The 19,721-nt window shown below is 41.4% G+C and overlaps 1 protein-coding gene across 1 annotated transcript in view; it reads left to right on the top strand.

Moving 5' to 3' along the window:
- The window catches only part of ALCAM (activated leukocyte cell adhesion molecule), a gene marked incomplete at its 5' end in the record, with an annotated part of 120,409 nt that overhangs the window by 87,159 nt on the left and 13,529 nt on the right, over window positions 1-19,721 (top strand). The window contains 6 exons of the mRNA XM_082305157.1: window positions 1,426-1,645; window positions 5,690-5,754; window positions 6,185-6,272; window positions 7,141-7,323; window positions 12,321-12,448; window positions 14,211-14,340. Coding sequence (XP_082161283.1) covers window positions 1,426-1,645; window positions 5,690-5,754; window positions 6,185-6,272; window positions 7,141-7,323; window positions 12,321-12,448; window positions 14,211-14,340 — 814 coding nt within the window. The remainder of the gene's footprint in view (window positions 1-1,425; window positions 1,646-5,689; window positions 5,755-6,184; window positions 6,273-7,140; window positions 7,324-12,320; window positions 12,449-14,210; window positions 14,341-19,721) is intronic.

Raw genomic sequence — 19,721 nt, 5'->3', positions numbered from 1 at the left:
TACACAACCAAGTGAAAGTGATACCCATTCTCCCAGGGCAGCTCCCAGCATGGCAACACTTGTTTTCAGCAGGGGGAGGGTTAGGTTTAGGTTTTTTAGGTCGAGTGATTATTTCATTGGAAGAAGGAGGAACTCTGTTTTCTGCTCTGCTGCCTTGGGAGTAGCAATTTAGGTTGCTGGTGGGAGCCCAGGGGCACTGAGAGACTTGCACCATGGCACGAGCAGGCGTTGCTTCCTTCAGCATCTACCTGTGCGTGCTCGCGCGCTGGGTACGTTTATGGAGTTAAGAGCTCGTTTGCACTTGACAGCCAACTTTGCATGTATCCAGTCAAGGCAAAGCTTTCTTTCCTGTGTAGTAATCTGAAAGTTTAAAGTGGGAGAGGGAGAAAGACTATAAGGGAATTTAAACTTCATATTAGCTGTTGCCTCCTGCTCCCTGCCCGGCTCTGACACCACTCATCTCTTGTCACAGCATCGTCATGCTTTTGTGGGCTCTGCAGTCAAGCTGATGTATTGTGCTGGGAACACTACTTGCATCAGTGCCGCAAGGTGCAAGGGATAAAAGGGAATGAAAACCTCTTCCAGCCCCCAGCACAATACTGAACGTAAAGATGGAGTCAGCCTTTCACCTCACTATTTAAAGACAGGCAGTGTCTGTCCCTGCTCAGGGGCGGGGGGTGGGGAGGATGAAATCCTGCAGAACTCAGCCTGTAACTTTGTCTCTCATAAAAATAAATTTTTGGTATGTTAGGTTTGTACAAGGCTGTCAACTTTATATTCCTTCTTAGGATGGCAGCTGCATACTTATTAATATAAGGAGGATGTCTAGAAAATGATATTTTGCAGATTAGACTGAGATGCATAAATAACAATGTTTGATTGTATGTATATTCCCATGCCACAAGCTCTTGGGTCCTTTAAAAACAAAGAAAAAAAAAAAGGTAAAAACTAATTTAGAATAAAATAGGCAGTTGTGCCTGATTAAATCCTGCATTTGGAATGAAGTCTGAATATCCCAGACAAACAATATGAATATGTAAAACAATCATGCAAAAAAAGGAAACTGAAGCTTTTGAGCCTAGCTGACGAATGCTTCTATTTCAAATACTTGTTCATACACACAGAGGCAGGTGGTGCCAGAACCACCAGTGTTCATCAGAGAAAGCCCTACACTATGCTGAGATAGAGCCAAGGGATTGAAATTATTTCTACTGATGATATTCTCAATGTGTACCACAGCAGTCTTAAACTACCTCTCGTACTACACTGAATTTCTTGTTCGTACAGGAGAAATTAATCAGGAAAAAGCCATCTGGTGTAGTTTTCAGGTTTTTTTTAAATTATGGGTTTGTACCAATTGCAGATCTTCAGGAACTTCTAAATGAGTGTTTATGCAAAATAGAGGTGTTTATCCTTTTATTATAGGAAATGCCAAATGGATCTCCAGTATTTATTGCCTTCAGATCATCAACCAAAAAAAATGTACAGTATGATGATGTACCAGACTACAAAGACAGGTTGAGTCTCTCAGAAAACTATACGTTATCCATCAAGAATGCAAGAATCAGTGATGAAAAGAGATTTGTATGTATGCTAGTTACAGAAGATGATGTTTCCGAAGAGCCAACAATAGTCAAAGTCTTCAGTAAGTAAATCTAGTTGTTACTACCGTTAACATTCATCAGCATCTCAATCGTAAATTACGGAAACTTTTGTTTAAGGGAAAGATTAAAGCCAAGAAAGTAAGTTTGGCTGAGTAAATTACTAAGACTAGCAAATTTCTGCAGCTTTCAAAAATGTAATCTACTGGTGGCATTTACGTAACAGGACTGCCTGCACTTGCAGTTTATTCATGATAAGTGCTGGCTCAAAGAGAATTTTAGGCTTTGATAATGACTCACTTATGTGATGTCATTTGGCCTTGGAAATGAAAAATGTAAAATTAGCACTGATTATTTTCCATTTGTTCTCCGGGTGAATTTTTCTGCAGGAGGGAAGCATTAACTGTGTGCGGTCTGCAGGATTAGATCAGTGGAGAGGTTTAAACCAGCTCCGAGCAGCTTGTATGCAACGGTATAAACTGCGAGTGAGCGAGCGAGAGGCTGGGAAACAAGCTGCTAGCCCCAAATGCTTATTTTGTCCCCTACTGAACTTTCAGGAGGAAGACCAGTTCTCTTTTTGAGCACAGCAAAGTTTATTAGCATTTGATAGCTACAAACCGATCGCAAGGCTGATCCGCAGGGCGAACCCCAGTGCTCTGAGGCGCAGTCCTGCTCTGAGCTTGCACAAGAGCGTGGACAAACCTGGCCTGTTCCTAGTGCTGATTCAGGGCAGACGTGTAGTCCCTCAAACCCTGACTCAGCTTGTGGAGGCGTCTGTTGCTCCTTTTAGGGGTGCAGGTCTGCTGAGGCTAAAGTTAGTGTTTGTAAACGCTGCCCTGTGACCGCAGTGGGTACCTCCCTCAGCTTCATGGTTTTATATGGCTTTTTTTTTTTTTTTTTTTTTTTTACACAGTCGAATTAAGTCTCTGTTGTGGGGAACGTGTTGCTTGCAGGGATGGGCAGTTTCAAACAGATCACACTTCTGCTTGAAAAACAGGAATTCCTGTTTTGGAAGGGCACCCATACTCTTCTCTCAGGGAGAAGGTGCCAGGGAGTCGACCGTGGTGTCCGGGCAGAAGTTTGTCAGTGGCATAAATGAGTTTGAAGCTGGATTAGGAGTCAACAATAATTCCTTTCCCTGGTTTCACTTTCAATTTGACTGCAAGAACAATCGAATTAATGACAACAGGGAGGAGCGTGCTCAGAGCACACATAGTAAGCACAGCGCTTCAGAGGAAATGATAAAGAATTATCATGTTTACTTATTGCACAGCAGTAAATATGTAGATGAGACAGTGCTATATGTGAAACAAAATGCTAACTGCTTGAATTACTGTGTACTGTACTAAATATTAACACAATGCTAACTCAGCCATGGAGCACAGCTTGTATGTTTTATTGTATGCATTAATACTAATAGAGAAAGCTTCTATTTACTAAGGAAGATAAGAATAGAGCATGCCACACATGTCATATGGCTGACTTAGCAGTGCAACAAAAAATTACCTTTGCAGTTTTTCATTTTGAATTCACAACTTTATGTAGGGTTCTCTTGACATTTCTTTGCATGTAACTTCCTTGAGTCTGGTTTTGGGGGTTTCATTTTTTGTTATTGCTTGCTTGCTTGTTCTAATTACGAAAGAGTTAGGAGTAGCCTGCAAGCTTCATTTATTTAACCAGTGGAGTTTCTAACTCGTTGAATCACAGATACAGAGCTAGGCTGCAGAAGTGCGAACCCTCATAAACCAAAAGTCTCGCATACCTGAAACCCAGCTGTATCCCAGAAGTCGTGACTGAAGCTGGGTTTCACTGGAGCTTGTCACGTCCTCAGCTGTGCTACCTGATTAACTCAGAACTAACGAGCTGCAATGGCTCATTGCACAGGTACCACCTGCTAGTCTTGCTCGCTGGACTACTCAAACAAGCTCTACCAGCTTTCCAGATGGATCCTGTCAGCATCTTTTTTCTGGAACTAAATGGCCAGTTTCCAAAGCAGAGCAGCCCGGCGGACCTGAGCTGCTACACTGATGCTCGGCTTTTGCAGGCAGTGAGCTCTTTTTCCCCCTATCATAGGGCCCATATAGAGTTGCAAAGTGCTCTGGCAAGCTCTTAAGCCGAGAGATAAGCAGTGTGCTGAAGTTGCAAACCCACCAAAGTGAGCCGTGCTCTTGCCAAGTTTAAAATTTCTTCTCGCTTCAGACGCTGAGCTAGTAAATGCCAAATAAGTCTTTTATAGTGAATTACCTTGGTGCACATGCTGCGGCTGTGGGGATCTGGCAGCAGGCGTTTCCTTTCGGAGGCTGCTTGGAGAGAGCAGGTGGCGGCCTCTCAACTGGAGCATCTGCTCCGTCGCCAGAGCACTCAAAATAGGGAGAGCCGTCCAGGGGCCACGGAGCAGGGGTCCTCCCCTTCCCTCGGTAGGAGCATTGCTGGGGGGGCCCGGAGCACAGAGCAGGTCCTCCCGAACCGCTCCTGGGAGAGAGGAGAGGAAGCAAAGCTGAGGTAGGGGAAGGTGGTGTGGTGACTGTGGCAGGCAGCCGCCTATGCCTGTTCATGGGACCTGAAAATCTGAACCAGAAGGCCTGTTAATGGTCTTGTAAAACCTAATTTGCTTGAACTGACATAAAAAAGCCTTGTCCTTGACAGGTTCTTACAGAAAATAGGTTAACCTTTTTCCTTTAAAACTAACAAAAGAGAAAAAACCATGCACATATTTAAAAAAAAAAAGAAAAATCTTTGTTAGCCCTTTGAAGAAATTGTGATGGTCTTGGTGTATAGCTTTGATTGTTTTGTTTGGTTTTTGATTTTTTGCCACAAGCAAAGTTGTTTGAAAATGTCAAATGAATAGCTTCTTTTATTGCCTTTCATTTCCCTTTTGTGCTGTTGTTCCATCCTGGCGTAGTCTTCCAAGCGCCGAATATCTGTGCATTTGTGTGCACACAAGCACGTGCACACACATGCGTGCAGACACACACAGAGCAAATGGATTACTGGAGAAACATTTAGGCTTGCTGTCTTTGCGACAGCAGGAGCAGTACACCTGCACGTTAGTAACTTCATCAGTGTGCTGAGATTTTGGCAAGATGGTGTGAAGTTCACCGTGGGCTGGGATTACCAACATACGTATATTATTTCCTAGGGAGCTTGATTTGGGGAAAAGGTTCTGTAAGCTGGCATGGTTAAGGATGTTTCAGTCTGTAAAAGTATATAATGTGTAGGCTTATTTAAGCAGTATAGCTAGGGTGCAGAGACTTTCTTCGACTGTATAAACATTGATTTATTTTTTTTCCCCTCACGCTTCCCCTCTTCTTTTAAAATTGTGGGGAAAACTGTCTCTTTTGGAGATAAAAATTTGCATTCCGGGCTTCAGGCCAAACTATTTTAACAGACAAGTTATATAGTCTCTAGAAAGTAGTTTTTTATGATGGAAATGCTGATAGATCCTCCATTTTGGCAAGCTAAGAGGTCCATCTACCATAATAAAAGTAAATAAGAAGACATACTGGCACTGAAGAAAAAGGTTATTTTTTTAAGAGAGTCATAACTAACTCAGAATCAGTTAAAGTAATTACAGTTATCTCTATCATTTAAATTTCTTAAATGTAACAATCCCAGTTAGGAAAAATAAACATTAGAAGAATGATTAGGTTGAATTTTTTCCTTTATAACATGACAGCTCAGCTACGGTAGTATCCACAGTAAAGCTGCTTTTCTCTTGCTATAGTTTCTGTACCACTGGTTCGTTCTCCAGCCTGTGTATCTTATAAATCAGACAGATCAGATCAGGTTCTCTCCCCCCGGGTGCTGAACTAGTCTGCCTGGCTAAAATATATATTGTCAGAATGCATGGAATTCATTATGGAAAGTATGACACGTTCTAAGGTGATGGTTTTTCCTTTTCAATCTATTTGCTAATATTGAGGTAGAAGTACCTCACTTTTTCTTCTTTTAATGCCAAAGTGTAGGTAAGGCTATACCAGGGCAGATTGTGCTATTTAGTCTCAAAGTCCATGTATCTTTTAGTAACTGTTTTTCAAACAGCTGTTTGTGCTCCCTTCACTAGTACTTTCATCCTATTTATGTTTTAGAACAACCCTCTCAACCAGAAATCCTACATCAAGCAGACTTCTTAGAAACAGAGAAGCTACAAATGGTAAGAGCAGCATTCTCCCTCGCAGTTATGGGCCTGCCGGTTGCCTGAAGTCCCTTTACAGTCAGGACGGGAGAGAGGTGATGGGCTGAGGCTCAGAGAGCGCGCGTGTGCATGCGTTTTGTGCGTGCACACCTGCCTGCGAGAGATCGTTGTCTATAGCCAGGCTGAGCACAGAGTAGTTCCCTCACCACCACTGTACTAGCCCTGCCTGATTCTGCAAGCGGTGGCCATCCTGATCTTAGACCCACCACCGAACCCTCTTCCAAATTGTACCTAAGCCTAATCCTGGTGGGATTTGTCCCATTTAAGAAAAACGGTGGGGGTTAAGCATTTGAACTTTCTAGAAATTTTTACTCAAAGCAGCATAAGCAAAAATAGAATTGTATTAAAACATAGTGGAGAAAAACAGCGAATAATTCCTGTTTTGCAGCTCGGGAAGTGCGTCGCACGAGATAGTTATCCCGAAGGCAATGTTACGTGGTACAAAAACGGGAGAGTTTTGCAGCCCGTGGAAGAAGGTACGTTTCAATAATGGCCAGTGTCCCTGAATCCACAGAGAGGTGCATGTATGAAGAACTGTGCTTATAAGAGTTGCTCTGCTTTAGTCTAACGTATTGTTCCTTTGAGGAAGACTACACATATGGAAAGATGAAACTGGAAAGAAACTTCTAGACCATTCAGAGCACCTGAGCTATGCCATGTAATCTCTCTTTCAGTTCCAGCTTTAAAACCACATCATGGGGCACAGGGTTGCCTTTGTTAATGCTATTGCAAAGTTATATTTGAGCCTATGTAGCTAGTAGAAACCTGTATCTAATATCCAACTTCTTGTAAGGTATTAACTGTCTCAATTTCACACCTGCCCAATATTGTGTTTTAGACCATGTAGGACATTGTCTCCTCATACAGGTATTTACTCTCCAGGATATTTAGGAAGAACATTTTTTTTCCCCCCTCCCTCTCAACTTTGATTTTGACAGGTTGATCAGACCACAGTATTTTACCTTTCATAAAATAGAGAATGCTTACAAAATTAAGTTATAAATGTGATCCTAAAAATGTTTTTTGCCAGCATTTTTGAGGCCTTCTTTCTGGCTTACAAAATAAGCTGAGATTTATAGTAAAAAAGCCCAACCAATTTGCAATTAGTTTTTGTTTTGATTTGATTTAAAGTGTACAGTATGTTAGGAGTATGTTGTTGATAAAACGTTCCTGGTATACGTCAGTGGCAATACTGGAGGAAAATTATTTGTACAGTCTGTTGGGTAATTTGTCATGTTGCTTGCATGTTTGCAGCCTGATAACAAATACAGAGGAGGCAACAAAATGTAGGAAAAAGGTTGCAAATTCTGTGTGTGTGACACTGAAACAGTATTTCCTTTTCAGTTGTGGTCATAAATTTGCAAAAGGCTGTGAACAAATCAACAGGCCTCTTCACCATGACATCATCTCTTCAGTACAAGCCAACAAAGGAAGATGCAAATGCCAAGTTTTCTTGCATGGTGACATATTATGGACCATCTGGCCAGAAAACAATACAGTCTGAACCAGTTGTCTTCGATGTTCACTGTAAGTTATTAAAAAGCATCTATTGCTGTACAAAGTCCACCTTGTGGGAAAAAGCAAAATCAGAGACAGTTTACAAAATTAGAGAGACATTGCTGCTTGGCTGGCGAGAGGGTTTCTTCAAAGCTGATTTGCAGCAAGAAGGTCTGAGTACATTGAGTAATTTTTATTTATCTTCAGATTTACCTGAGAATTCTTTCTTTCTAACAATAGAATACTGAATATCAAGATCGCATTGACAAGAGACAAGTGGTAACCACAAAAAGTTACAGTGAACTGGACTTTTCAGAACTTTTACAGAAGTTAGAGTGGTTGATTAGAGTGACTGTCTGTGCCCCTGCAATATGCAATAAATACACAATATAGTTTTTAGTATACCTAAATGTTTTTCGTTTTTGCAGAGTCAGCACCAAAGAGCTAATGCTGGCAGACTACCTTGCACAAAATGCAGTAGCTTCACTGCAGCTGTAAGATGCTGATTTTTACATTTAAAATGTATCATTTGAATATTGGTAGACTTTTAAGTAGAGAATTTTTGCAAGTAATTACTTCTAGCTGGCCTAAGTCCTAAAGCATCTCCCTTACTGTGTTACTGACTGATGTGGAAATCGTAATTTTCCTTTGAATAAACAAAACAGGCAGTTGGCAAGGAAAGGTCAGAGAGGGGGGAAGAGGCATTTCGAAGTCTTCTAAAATGACACTTCCAAAGGCCTGTAGAAGGCAGCAGGTCATAGCAGAATGAAGAGGAACAGAAGATACGCAAGATGTCCAGTCAGGTGTTATCTTTCTGTACACTTCAGGTAATACCTCAGCTTATAAAAGAGAACACCCTGATTTGGGGAATGATAGGGTCCGGGTATACAGTCCAGACATCTAGTTGGGTCGTAGCGTACATTGTGTGATGACTCTCTGATCCAGTTGAATACAAAGAAAATGAGTAAGGCACTGGATGTCTCCAGCTAGCAAGTGTGCTCCGTTGCCTTGAAAACGAAAGCTACAGGCTTGAAGTGGCAGGGTATGTTCTACCTAGGTGATTAGTTGCTTCTCCTTCACAGGTAAAGTTTGTTGAGCAGCAGGGGAGGGGATCAGTTTTGACCTCGGTCAAATCGAGTCAAACCTTGGAGCAGTTGCTCCTTGTTTTCACCTGGAGAAGCTGGGGTAACTTAAGGCCTTATTTTCACCTGCTGTTTCTCCAGGATGACAACTGGCAGAACTAATGGAGAAGAAAACCTCTGGGACAGTAACCATTATCTTTGGAAATAACATGGAGATTTCAAGCCTGCAGACACCTATCCCATCACTTTAAAGCTAGAGGTTTTTAGGTTTTGGTTTTGCTTTTAAGCTGGGTACCAAATTTCACTGGTGTTTTGTTTTGTTTTGTTGTTGTTTTTTTTGTTTTTTTGTTTTTTTGGTTTTTTTTTTTGTTTGTTTTGTTTTGTTTTTTTCTGTTGTCTGTGGAGCCCGTGAATAACACCAGTTGTGAATGGCAGACGGTCACAGTAGCGTCACAGAAGTGTAATGACCAGAAAGCACTTGTTGCTCTTACTTGCCAGGAGGCGCTCTGCTGTCCCCATTTCCCCACCACGTTTGTGCATTAGGCTACTTCACCTGTTGAGGATGAGGCTTTTGCAGATTTCTGTGGTGTGTGTACTACGTGCACTTGAGATTAAGAACTACCCAATGTGAAGAAAAAAGAAGGCTGCACAGCACTGCAGATTAGTCCCTGCACCAGATATCACATGCATTCTGTATTAAAGATTCAATGTTTGCTAGACTAGCTCTTTTAATCCTGGTCTGGTAACACACCATTTAATTAAGGTAGTTCTTCCTCCAGAGATGGGCAGTATCAGCGTACTGCTAATTAGCCAGCAGTGGGAGGCAGGCACACCCTTCGGTCCCCCTTCGGCACTGAAGAGGCCTCAAGTATCATCTTTGGCTTTGGAGTATGGGGTTAGCCCGTTTTCTTTCTGAGTATTTTCATTTGCTGCAACTTCAGTTCCTTACTCTGCTGAAATACATCGCCAAATGAATTTTTTAAACTCTTTATTAATACACGTCCAAAGCTTCAACAGATGGATTTCTTGACTGATGTTAGTTGATGATAATGGCATGTCTCAGTACTTTTTGTTTTTTAATTTGGTTCAGTGATCCTAATGAGTTTCTTTCTCAATAAATGTGATTTTTTTTTAATGAGTCAAATGTAATGCAGATGAAAAAAAATGGCAGACTCCAACTCTTAAGAAATGGAAGTCTTTCAGCCTTTTTTTTTTTCAGATTGGCTGTCAAAATTATAATGTTTTGCATCTCTGAAGCAAGTAGAAAAAAAAATCATAAAGACGACCTGCTGTTCATTCTGGTATCTAGTGAGAGTCCTTGCAAGTTACCCATTTAGCGTGAAGAAATGGGGAGAGCATGCTTAGAACTATGCCTGCACAAGATTTTTTTTTTTAAAGACCTGTTCAGTCAGGATTTAAGAAATGTTTTTCTGGTTTTCTTAGCTCTGAGTTAGTGCAGTCTGTAGTACTCAAGCGTTTAATAGCTAGTTGATGTCCTGGAAGCAGCCAGCCACTGTAACACAGTATAAGCAGAAGAGTGAATTAGTTCCTGCCGAGCTGGGTGCTAGCTGGCAATGGGTAACTGGGCTCGGCTAGCAGCTGTTATCAGTATGAACTGCGGGCTCTGGTTTGCAGCTGTAGGAAGCAAGCTACCGAAAGTAACATGAGTAATGCAAGACAACTCCTGGAGCTGGACGGTGGTCCAGCTCAGATATCTAAATTATCTATTATGGTCTAAATTATCTCAGTGGTTGGGCTCTGCTCAGCATTAATCAGTGTAAAAAGGTAATGTTCATCAGGCAGACTTTCCAATCATACCCTATTGTTAAGCCTCTGTCTTGTTAAGGATAAACGCCTTCACATAACACATTACACTCAAAGCCAGTTTATACTCATGCTGCTTCCAGCATTGGTATTTTTCTTGAAATGAGGCAGAATGATGTCAGTTGTGGCCATGGTGGGTCTGGGATAGCAGCATTCATTTACTAGATAAATGCCTTTTGGTGCTGGCTCCCAGAATTTTGCTCTTGCAGAAAGTGGATACAAAGTCTCAGGTTTACAAAAGCACAAGGTGAGATGGGCCAAGCCAGGGACATGTGCCACTGAGAGGCAAGATACCCCTTCACGGGGCTGCGCCTGTTTATCAGCGAAAGCAGGGGAGCACATTACTCATGCTAAGCAGCACCCAGCATTGCATTGAACACTGTGTCTTCCAGTCATCAGGTTGTGTCTCCCTCAGAAGGGTGACCTGTTCTGCTTAGAGAACAGTTTCATTAGTGGTTTGCTATTTATTTCTGTAGATTAATTTTTCTTTTCCAGTTTAGAGAATGAAATTAAAAATTTTCTCCTGGTTGATTGCAGTAGATAGAAGAGTAAGATAGTCCTACAGGAAAGTCTGGTGGTTTGCAAGAGTGTCATTCTTGTTTAATTGCATCCATTTTTAATCCAGTTCTGTTCATCTCTGTGGGAAAACTTGTTCCAAATTAGAGTCCTAAAGTCTTTCCCATTATAATTCATCCCTTTTCAGTCTTGGGACAAAGCCTGAACAATTCCAGGGTATAGCTAGACATCCTTTATGATAACTTTTTCACATTTTGTCACCTTCACACAAACTTGACAGAGAGAGACGAGCTGCTACAGCAGGCTAGCTCACCAGACAGCCCCTGAATCTGGGGTTTTGGCCCAGCAGCCACCAAGAGGCATGCATTTGATTCCTGGCCGGCTACTTCACCGCATCTGTTGTATTCCATGCCAGCAGCAATGCCGGACTTCCCTTTCTGAAGCAGGCAAAGTTGTGCGTCAGCTCTGAAGGTATTGAGCTGGGAGCTGTTTGGACGTGGAAGGGGGCCGAGGCTATTGCAGCTGCAGGAGGGAGGATGTGGCTCGTTGAAGCCCGGTACCACCACTCCTATGAGGAGGCGCGAGCAGCCGTGTTAGGGCTCTCGGTCATCGAGAGGCCACAGCAAAATGCAGCTCCTGTTATTGAGAAATGCCATAGCAGAAGACAGACATGATGAACGCCTTAAGGGTCGGAAGGGCTGTAGAGCACACGCTTCACTAAACACCCAAAATCAACTGTCAGGCAAGGCTTTCTCCGTTGTGTAGATTTTTTTAGTGTCTAATAAGGTGCACTGTACTGTGTCTTAATGCAAGACTGGCAGCTTTGTTAGAATTTTATTTATTCATTGAAATTAAAATAGTGGGAGTTATCTGCCCATATTATTTCCTTTAATTTTGTTCATTTTACTTTGTTTTGAAAAATTATATTTAGGCTTCTACTTAGAAAGAATAGCATCTATTAAAGTATACTCTGTCTTTGCCTTAAAAAAATTACCAAAGTAAAATGTAAGTTATAGTTCAACTTCACTGAACATGACAGAAGTATGTTACATTTACAGTTCTGTTGACTATGTTAAGGGTCCTATTATGTTCACCAAATTCATCTTTCTGAAAGCCTGTAGTGATCAGCATATAGAATAGGCTGAACATAGTCGCTTAGTTCATATTTCTTTCTTTTTAATGCAAGAAGGCTATTATCTAGTACTAACGCAAGGCGTTGAGAGCTTCAGTTGTTTTTCTGATTGCTGCAGTCCTCCAAACAGCGAGCTTCACAGAGGACAAGTTAATCCCTCATAATGAAATCACAACATGAAACTGTTCATACTGATCAGGGGTTTTTCTTCTAAGCGCATGACATGGGTGTAATCATTGCTGTTTCAGTTACAGGTATTTCGGCGAAGAAAAATGAATTGTGTATTATATGGCTTCTTTGCACTTACACTTGTGTGATTAACTTCAGTTCTTTTATAAAAAGATCTACACGTGCAAATACCTTCACCGGCTTGATGATAAAATCGCGTACTCTTTGGCCATGAATATTGTATGCATAGCGTTACTGTGTGGTTTTTTTGCAGAAGCTATTAAATGTGTGCATTATTTTTACAGATCCAACAGAGAAGGTGACTATTCAAGTGCTGCCACAAAGTAGTACCATTAAAGAAGGCGATAACATCACTCTGAAGTGCTCAGGAAACGGCAACCCTCCTCCACAGGAGTTCCTGTTTTACATTCCAGTAAGTCCTGCCTCGCTGTCACTGCGTAGTGAAATATTCCGTATCATCCCTTCCTACAGACATTGCTATATGTCACTGTATACGTGATTTTATAACAAATGAAGGAAGGAATTTGATGTGACTAAAACTGAAGATAGACATCAGCCATTACATCAGACTCCCTGAGAATGCCTCACCTGAGTTGGCAAAATATTTTTAAAGAACCTCTCCTTCCCCCCACCCCACCTGAAGTTTTTTGGGGTTTGGACCTACTGGAAATTGTTAGGCTTCATTTCCTGACACCAGGTATTTTGATAAGAAGCAGTTTTTACAAAAGGGGTTTAGCACCTTGAATAAAATCACCTTATCTGTTGTCATAACAGCCAAAGATCCAGCAGTGAAACTACAGGAAATTAATTCAGCTTTTTTTTGGACTTTCACAGATGAATCTTCATGCAATGTCTTTTAATTAATTAATTGTTTGGTGGCATAACCACAAAAAAAGCAGCAGTGCGACAGCCCAGGAGAAAGTGTAGGACAAATCTGTCAAATGCATAAGATGCGAATTGAGAAAAATAAAGGCTTTGGTTCCATTAATCTTCCTAGTATTGGTGAAATCCACAGACGGATGTAGCTTTATATTCTGAGATTCCTAGTTCTGCTTCCCGTGTCCTGCTTCTCTCTCTCCTATTTTATATCCCTTTTTTTGGTTCCTACTGCAGTAGTGAGCAGAGCTGATCTTGAGAGAGGCCAGAAGCAGTGGCATGCTTTCAGGTATTTCAAAAAACTGCATGTCACCCTTTGAACATAATCCTCACCTACTTCGGGCTTCTGGCCTGTTCGAATTGCTGCAGAGCAGCAAGGGACCCTAGGAGCTGAAGTCCTCTTCTCCCAGAACAGCCATGTAGGTTCAGTGGGTCACCCTAGGACCTCACTATATGCCAGGGAAAAAGTGGATGGTCTCTCTCCTTGCTCCAGGATCACAGTGAGTGAGCTAAACACCCCCGTTTGTCTTATCTTCAGTTTCCCTGCTACCTGATACTAGTCCTTTCTCTCAAGGAGAGCTGGAATTGGTGTTTTTTTTCCAAGACTTACAGGTATTGTGACAAACGTGGTAAATCTTTCTCTGGATGCAGAGATACGAATTAGGGTTTCATTCTGTGCTTGTTTCAAAGCTGATCTAAGTCAGTCAGTTGTAATCAGGTGGAAGCTAGGGAACTGGACAGCCAGAAAGCAACACTTTCTGGCTAATTCAAAACACCAGTTCCTGTAGGTAACTGCATGTAAGCCAGTGTATGTCCTTACATGTCAGTGTATGTCCGTACCGTGATACGAATAGAGCAAGGTTTGCTTGTGCTGTTTAAAAATGTGTGATGCAGCACACTTTGTTTCATGATTTTTCCTAAACTGAATATATCATTTCAGACACAGATTTAAAAACACAATTTGTTTTGCTGTTGTGGTTTCTCTAACACTATTATTTGTAAACTGTTTTGGTCTTCCCCCCCCATTTTCTTTCTGCTAAGCTTTCAGATTTTGTATTTTAATGTCCTCTTAAAAATAAGATAGTCGTTCAATTAAAGAGTAAGCTTTTAGTTGTAGGTGTTTTCCGTCATGCAGGAAATAAACCCTAACATTATTAGTAGGCAGCTACACTTCGATGATGCTGTGTCTATACATATTTTGGAATATTTAAGGATCCTTATAATAATAAAAAACCTCAACAAAAATGAATGTTTTTAGCAGGCCCATATACGATAAATGTTTTGTTTTCCATCCACAGGGAGAAGCAGAAGGTATAAGAAGCTCAGATACTTACATAATGACAGATGTGAGGCGAAATGCAACAGGAGAATACAAGTGCTCTCTGACTGACAAAAGCATGATGGACTCGACCACCATCACTGTGCACTGTAAGTCATTGCATTTTGCACTCCTAGTTAGGATACAAACCTATCTTGCACCTTCTGGGATGGTGTCTCTGGGCTTTACTTAGGTAGATGAGTCCAGTTAACGTACAGGAGAACTGAATGATGTGGTTGGTTTAAAGTAGTGTCAGGTTTGGGTTGGGTTTTTTTCTTTCTTTTTCTAATATATTTCTGTTTGAAAACCTGAACTTTCTCAATTCATTGGCTTAGATACAGATTCACTTTATGTAACCTTTGTATAGTATATGACATTCTTGCACTGTCACATACAGTGAAAGTTCTGGTATTCTCTGTTTCACTCATGCGAACACATATATATGGCAAATTATTCTGCTCCAGCTGTGCCTTAGAATGTACTCAAACACACAAGCTGGCCCACAGTGGTATCACTGAAGGTCATTCTTCATAGTCAGATTTACATTAGCGTAGTATCCTTTCATCTTATCTCAGTGAGGTTAACATGTAAGGAGTCTAGAGAAGAGACATAGGAATTCATTATGTTCACATAGGACAAGTTGCTTTTTTCACTTTTCCCAGAATCACGAGAGCTACAGAGCTCAGTAAAGTTTCTTTAGCTGGATTCTAGAGTATTTACTCACACTTTATCTGCACCACTTTAAAAGCAGCCATTGAACTGGCTGAACCATTGAAGCAATGGTTGCTTTTCAGTGGTTGCTTTTAATCTCTTTCTGTGAGAAAACAAGAGCAGGCACTCTTTCAAACTTTGCTGTACTATCACAGGCTGTGCAATGAGACTCAGTCCCATGGTACTAGGTTTCCCCTAGAAACATTGATGGTCTGTAGGCTTCCCAGTAGCATAAATACCTTTAATAGTTTACAGGTTCAGAGGGACATGACGGATAATAAAGTTGAAAGGCCTCCAGAGTAGTTACACTTTACATAAAAAGAAACTTCATGTTCGTATACTTGGGTTTGATTTTTTTTTTTTCCTTGGAAGAGGTACAATGCATGCAGAATATATCTGTACATGAATAATTACACTTTTCCATTTAATGAATATTTTGTATTTAATAAGGTCATCTGCTGTTTTCCTACCCACCCCTTCTCTTTGCCAAGAGTCAGGGTATGTAAGACCTCCAGAGAGCTCTGTACTACTGCCACTAGCTGCCCAATATCAAAGGTAGCTTGCTGGTAGTTCGCTGTGGTGTAACTGACCCTTTTATTTTACCCCAAGTGGATTGCACGTCTACTTGTACTTCCATAAATAGTTACTCTAAGGAATGTCTTCCTCAGCTCCAAGTTATTTATAACAAGTCAGTTTTCCTTTCTCTGCTATTTTGTCTGCGTGTCAGAAGAGCTTTACTACACGAGACAAGCATGTATTTTCTTGACAGAAGTCTTTCCAGTGTTGGCAGCTAGTGCAGCTCCTCAGAACTCATAGGTACAATCTAGTACCCTACTGCTTTGCTTCACTTAGGGTTCGTTTTCTTTTGTTTTTCTTAAACACCTCTATCTGCAATAAAGCCTTTGCTCGGTGAGGCGCAGCGGCCTGGAGCAGTTCTGTAATGTCCCGAATGCCCAGAGTGCTGCAGCTGTGGGACAGTCTGTCTTAGAGCTGCTTCGGTGTCTTGTCTTAGGCTGGTCTAAGGCATTTCTGCAGCACGTTTTCTTGTGAGGGGAACTCCTCTGAAAAAGTCATAAAATCCATAGATGCTTTATAATATCCTCCTCCATCTTTCAGTTGCTTACTTTATATTAATCTGCCAGCATATCTACCTCATTTTTAGTACTTTCTGATTCTAATGTACTTACATATTTTTGGTGTTGGATCTTCAGATTTTTTTTTATGCTTCCATGATGTTTTTTCTCCTTCAAATAATACTTATTAACACCTATCAAATCCTAAGAACCAGGCAATATAATAATTTCAGTTTAAATCTGTGAATCTATTTATAGTCATTTGTTACATTTCAACTGTAGTGCTTTTTCCCAAACAGATTTTATTGAGCATTATAATGACACTGGTTCCTTTCAGTGTCTAGGTGGGGAAAGCTTCTTGGTGGTATGCAAATACGTTAGCACATTATAGCCCTTTAATATTTCTGTAGCAAAATATTCTGGCTCAATACCAAGCTCTTTTTTTCCAAGATGAATGTAAATTATGGGATTCACTGAAAGCTGATAATTGACATTAAAGCATCTGAGTTACCCATAATGTTTAGGGAAATACTTTATTTATATAGCAAATTGAGGGGGGAAGAAAGAGTCTCTTCCTTACCCGCAGAACATAAGGGACAAACTGGACAACCTGGGCTCTTGCCGCTCAGAGCGGGTGCAGGATCTGTGTAGCACGGTCCCCGTTTGAAGTCCGGCAGAACTGAGCGCTTGTGGTTGGCATGGTTTGTACCTCAACAGGGGGAGCAACAGAACAGGAGTTACGTGGTGGGTTTGGGTTTTTTTACACTAGGTTGTTAATTTTCTGCCAGCTCTGTGCCTTGGGTGAGTTTGCCCAGGATCAGGTGAGGAAAACTGGCAGAGCCCAGGAAGGACAAGGGAGGGGACAGGGGCAAAACCTGTTTACAACCACTTCAACTGCTATAGAAGCACACCCTGTGCGAGGCAAGGAAGGCACCTAGCAGTAGAGGATGGGGGTACCTTCCCTCAGCCATGAAGAAGCAGGTGACTGTTTCAACCCACAGTCCCTTTTCTTTAGCTCTTGCTATAATTGTTTGTGCACATACAACCTGGTATGGAGTGGAGCTGTGGAACTTGTTAGTAATGCTTTCCTTTCTGCTAAAATGTGTTTTCTGGGGAAATAGGTTTGCAAACCTTCCAGTAAATGAAAGGTTTTAGAAATTTAGCATTTGTGTTTCTCCATAGGTATTTTTTATGGTCTTTTCTTGTGCTACAGACTCGTTGAAAATACAGGGGAAATCACCTGAATGTTGCAAGGAAAAAAAATCTATTCTCAGTATACTGGTAGTCTGCTAGTCTGTTTGGGGAGTTGAGACTACAGGCATATGCTGTGCGTAGTTTCCCCAGTCGTAGCACGGTATTCCATCGGAGGCCTCCTTTAAATGCCGGGAGCCTGTCCTATATGTGCAATAGAGTTTCAAAACTGAAATGTTTGCTCCAGTCGTCCCTGCATTAATTCCATACCTCTCTCACATGATGTGGTAATACATGCAGAATGCATTCTTTGCCTCTTCCCTGTGCTACTTGGTATGCAGAGACAGCACTGAAATCAATGCAAGACTTCAAGTGAGACCACATTAAGAGCTAGTATATATTGAAAATGATGCCTGATGAGAGGTTTGTTTATGAAGAACATTTCAAAGCCAAACAGGAAATATATGGAAAATTCTTGCAACAAAGTTTTCCTTTCAACGGCAAGGAAGATGAATTTTGCCAGTCTTCTGTATGCAAGAAATATTTTCTCCTCATACTTCTGTACGAAGAAGAGATTATTTACTAATCAACCATATAAGTTGAGAGGTAAAAGTATCTACATCACATTTCTTTGTGGACCCTAGAGATAAAGTGGCAGAATATTAATCCAAATCAAATTGCTCTATATAGAGTTCCTAGAGGGGATCCCATGTTAAACAGTAGCTTAATTCTGTACTTGCCTCATAAATCACCTTACAAATACTGCTCTGAGCTATGCAGTTCATCTCGCACACTGTAAATTTTCCTGACCTTCTATAGCAACCAAGACCACTGTGTCAGAGGGATTGTAGTCTCAGTCATACCACAAAAAGGGGAGGGGCGGGGGGTGCAGGCCTGCTACCCTGGAGGAAGACCGGGTTGAAGGATTGCTCTGGGCTCAGTGTCACTCTTGCTTGAGGTGAAGGCCAAAAATGTAATGAGTTTCTGCCTCCTGTGGCGTACGTGAGAGGAATCCCTCCTGTATGGTCTTCGGTGATCTCTTGGGTTTGAGGTGCTGTCTTGCTTCAAAGAACAAAAGGTTTAAGTAGATGTTGAAGGAAAGTCACCCTGAGGGGAAAAAAAAAAAACAAAAACCACCTTAGTTTTTTCTTCAACCACCCCTCTGCCTTGGTAGTATGTGCTCAAGAGTAACAGAGCAAGAAGAAACGCATCCCCTGCACCACCTGAATCTATATACATATATATATACTCTTTGCTGAGTCTTGTCTTTTTCTTCTTTTTTTTCTTTTTCCTTTTGTTTTTTCCCTGTGGAAGCAATGGTAAGATCTGGAGTATCTTGTTTGTTGGGTTGCATTTACTCATTTGGGGAGGCAGGGGGAGAAATCCCCATAGGAATACAGAAACAAAATGGCATTTTATCTCTTCATAAAGATCTTTGCTTCACTCATGCACAGATCAAAGTACAGTTCCCGTGACCTCTCGGACCAGGCATTAGACTTGTAACACAGATAATAATGCAGACTAATAGTACAGGATGGACCCTAGTTGTTCCCTGAAGTTCTGCCTTTAATTATAATGGTGTTCCCAGGGCAACCACTGAATGAAGCCAGTAGCTAAGTTCACTGTTTTGTTAAGGAAAACTCACTATTTTCGCTTTCCCCTACCAACTGTGATTTTTGCCTTAAGCTGTTTTTAAACTCTGCTTAAAAGCCAAAAGGATCTTTTGCAGTCCTTTTCCAGCACGTAGTGTATTCGTGATGAAATCGTGCAGGCTCGCCATGTGAGTCTGTGTGTGTGTGCATGTCTGATAGTCATTCAACCAGGCAACTTGGCTTACAAGCAAGGCACTGTGAGAGGGGAAGCAAAATAGAGGTTTAGCTTGGCAAACTCTGGTTTTCTTTCAGTGTAGGATTTTTTTTTTGAAGAAGAAGAAATTGCTAGCCTGCCAAATCCATATACTAGGAAAAATCTAGAGCAGTGTTTCCTGTCCTTTCTGTTACTGGCTCTCCCACTGCCTTGTGTCAAACACAGCTATCACTGACTCCGCAATTTCCCTGGAGCCAAAACAGGTCAGGCAAAGCTTGGACGCTGAGTTATACAAAAATGGCTTTTTAAGTTGCAAATGAAAACAAATAAATCAAAGGGCCTCGCGTGTAGCTCCCCAACCCTATAATTCAGACCCCTCGCCCCTTCACTCAGTATCATGTCTCACACACCCTGTATTGACCATCCTCATCCTCTCCAGATGCTGAGGATAAAAATCAACTTGTTTTATCAGATCTGAGAGAGTTACCCCTCATTCTCCTATCCTCTTCTCCACACTTACTGTTGAGGTTAATCTGTCCCCACCTGCACGAGTCCTCCCCTGAAGACACGCGCCCGCCTGGCCCATAGCAAGCTACCCTCACAGCAGTCTGTGCTTCCCCTTTCAAGATGCACATCCTGCTATGTGAAGTACTCCTTCAGCTTCTTGTACCTCCTCTGTCATTCTTTCAGCAGTACAAGGTAAAAAAATG

This window comes from Platalea leucorodia (assembly GCF_965183815.1).
Source record: "Platalea leucorodia genome assembly, chromosome: 2".
NCBI lineage: Eukaryota > Metazoa > Chordata > Aves > Pelecaniformes > Threskiornithidae > Platalea > Platalea leucorodia.
The sequence above is the reverse complement of the archived record's forward strand: the minus strand, read 5'-3'. Positions and strand labels throughout refer to the sequence as shown.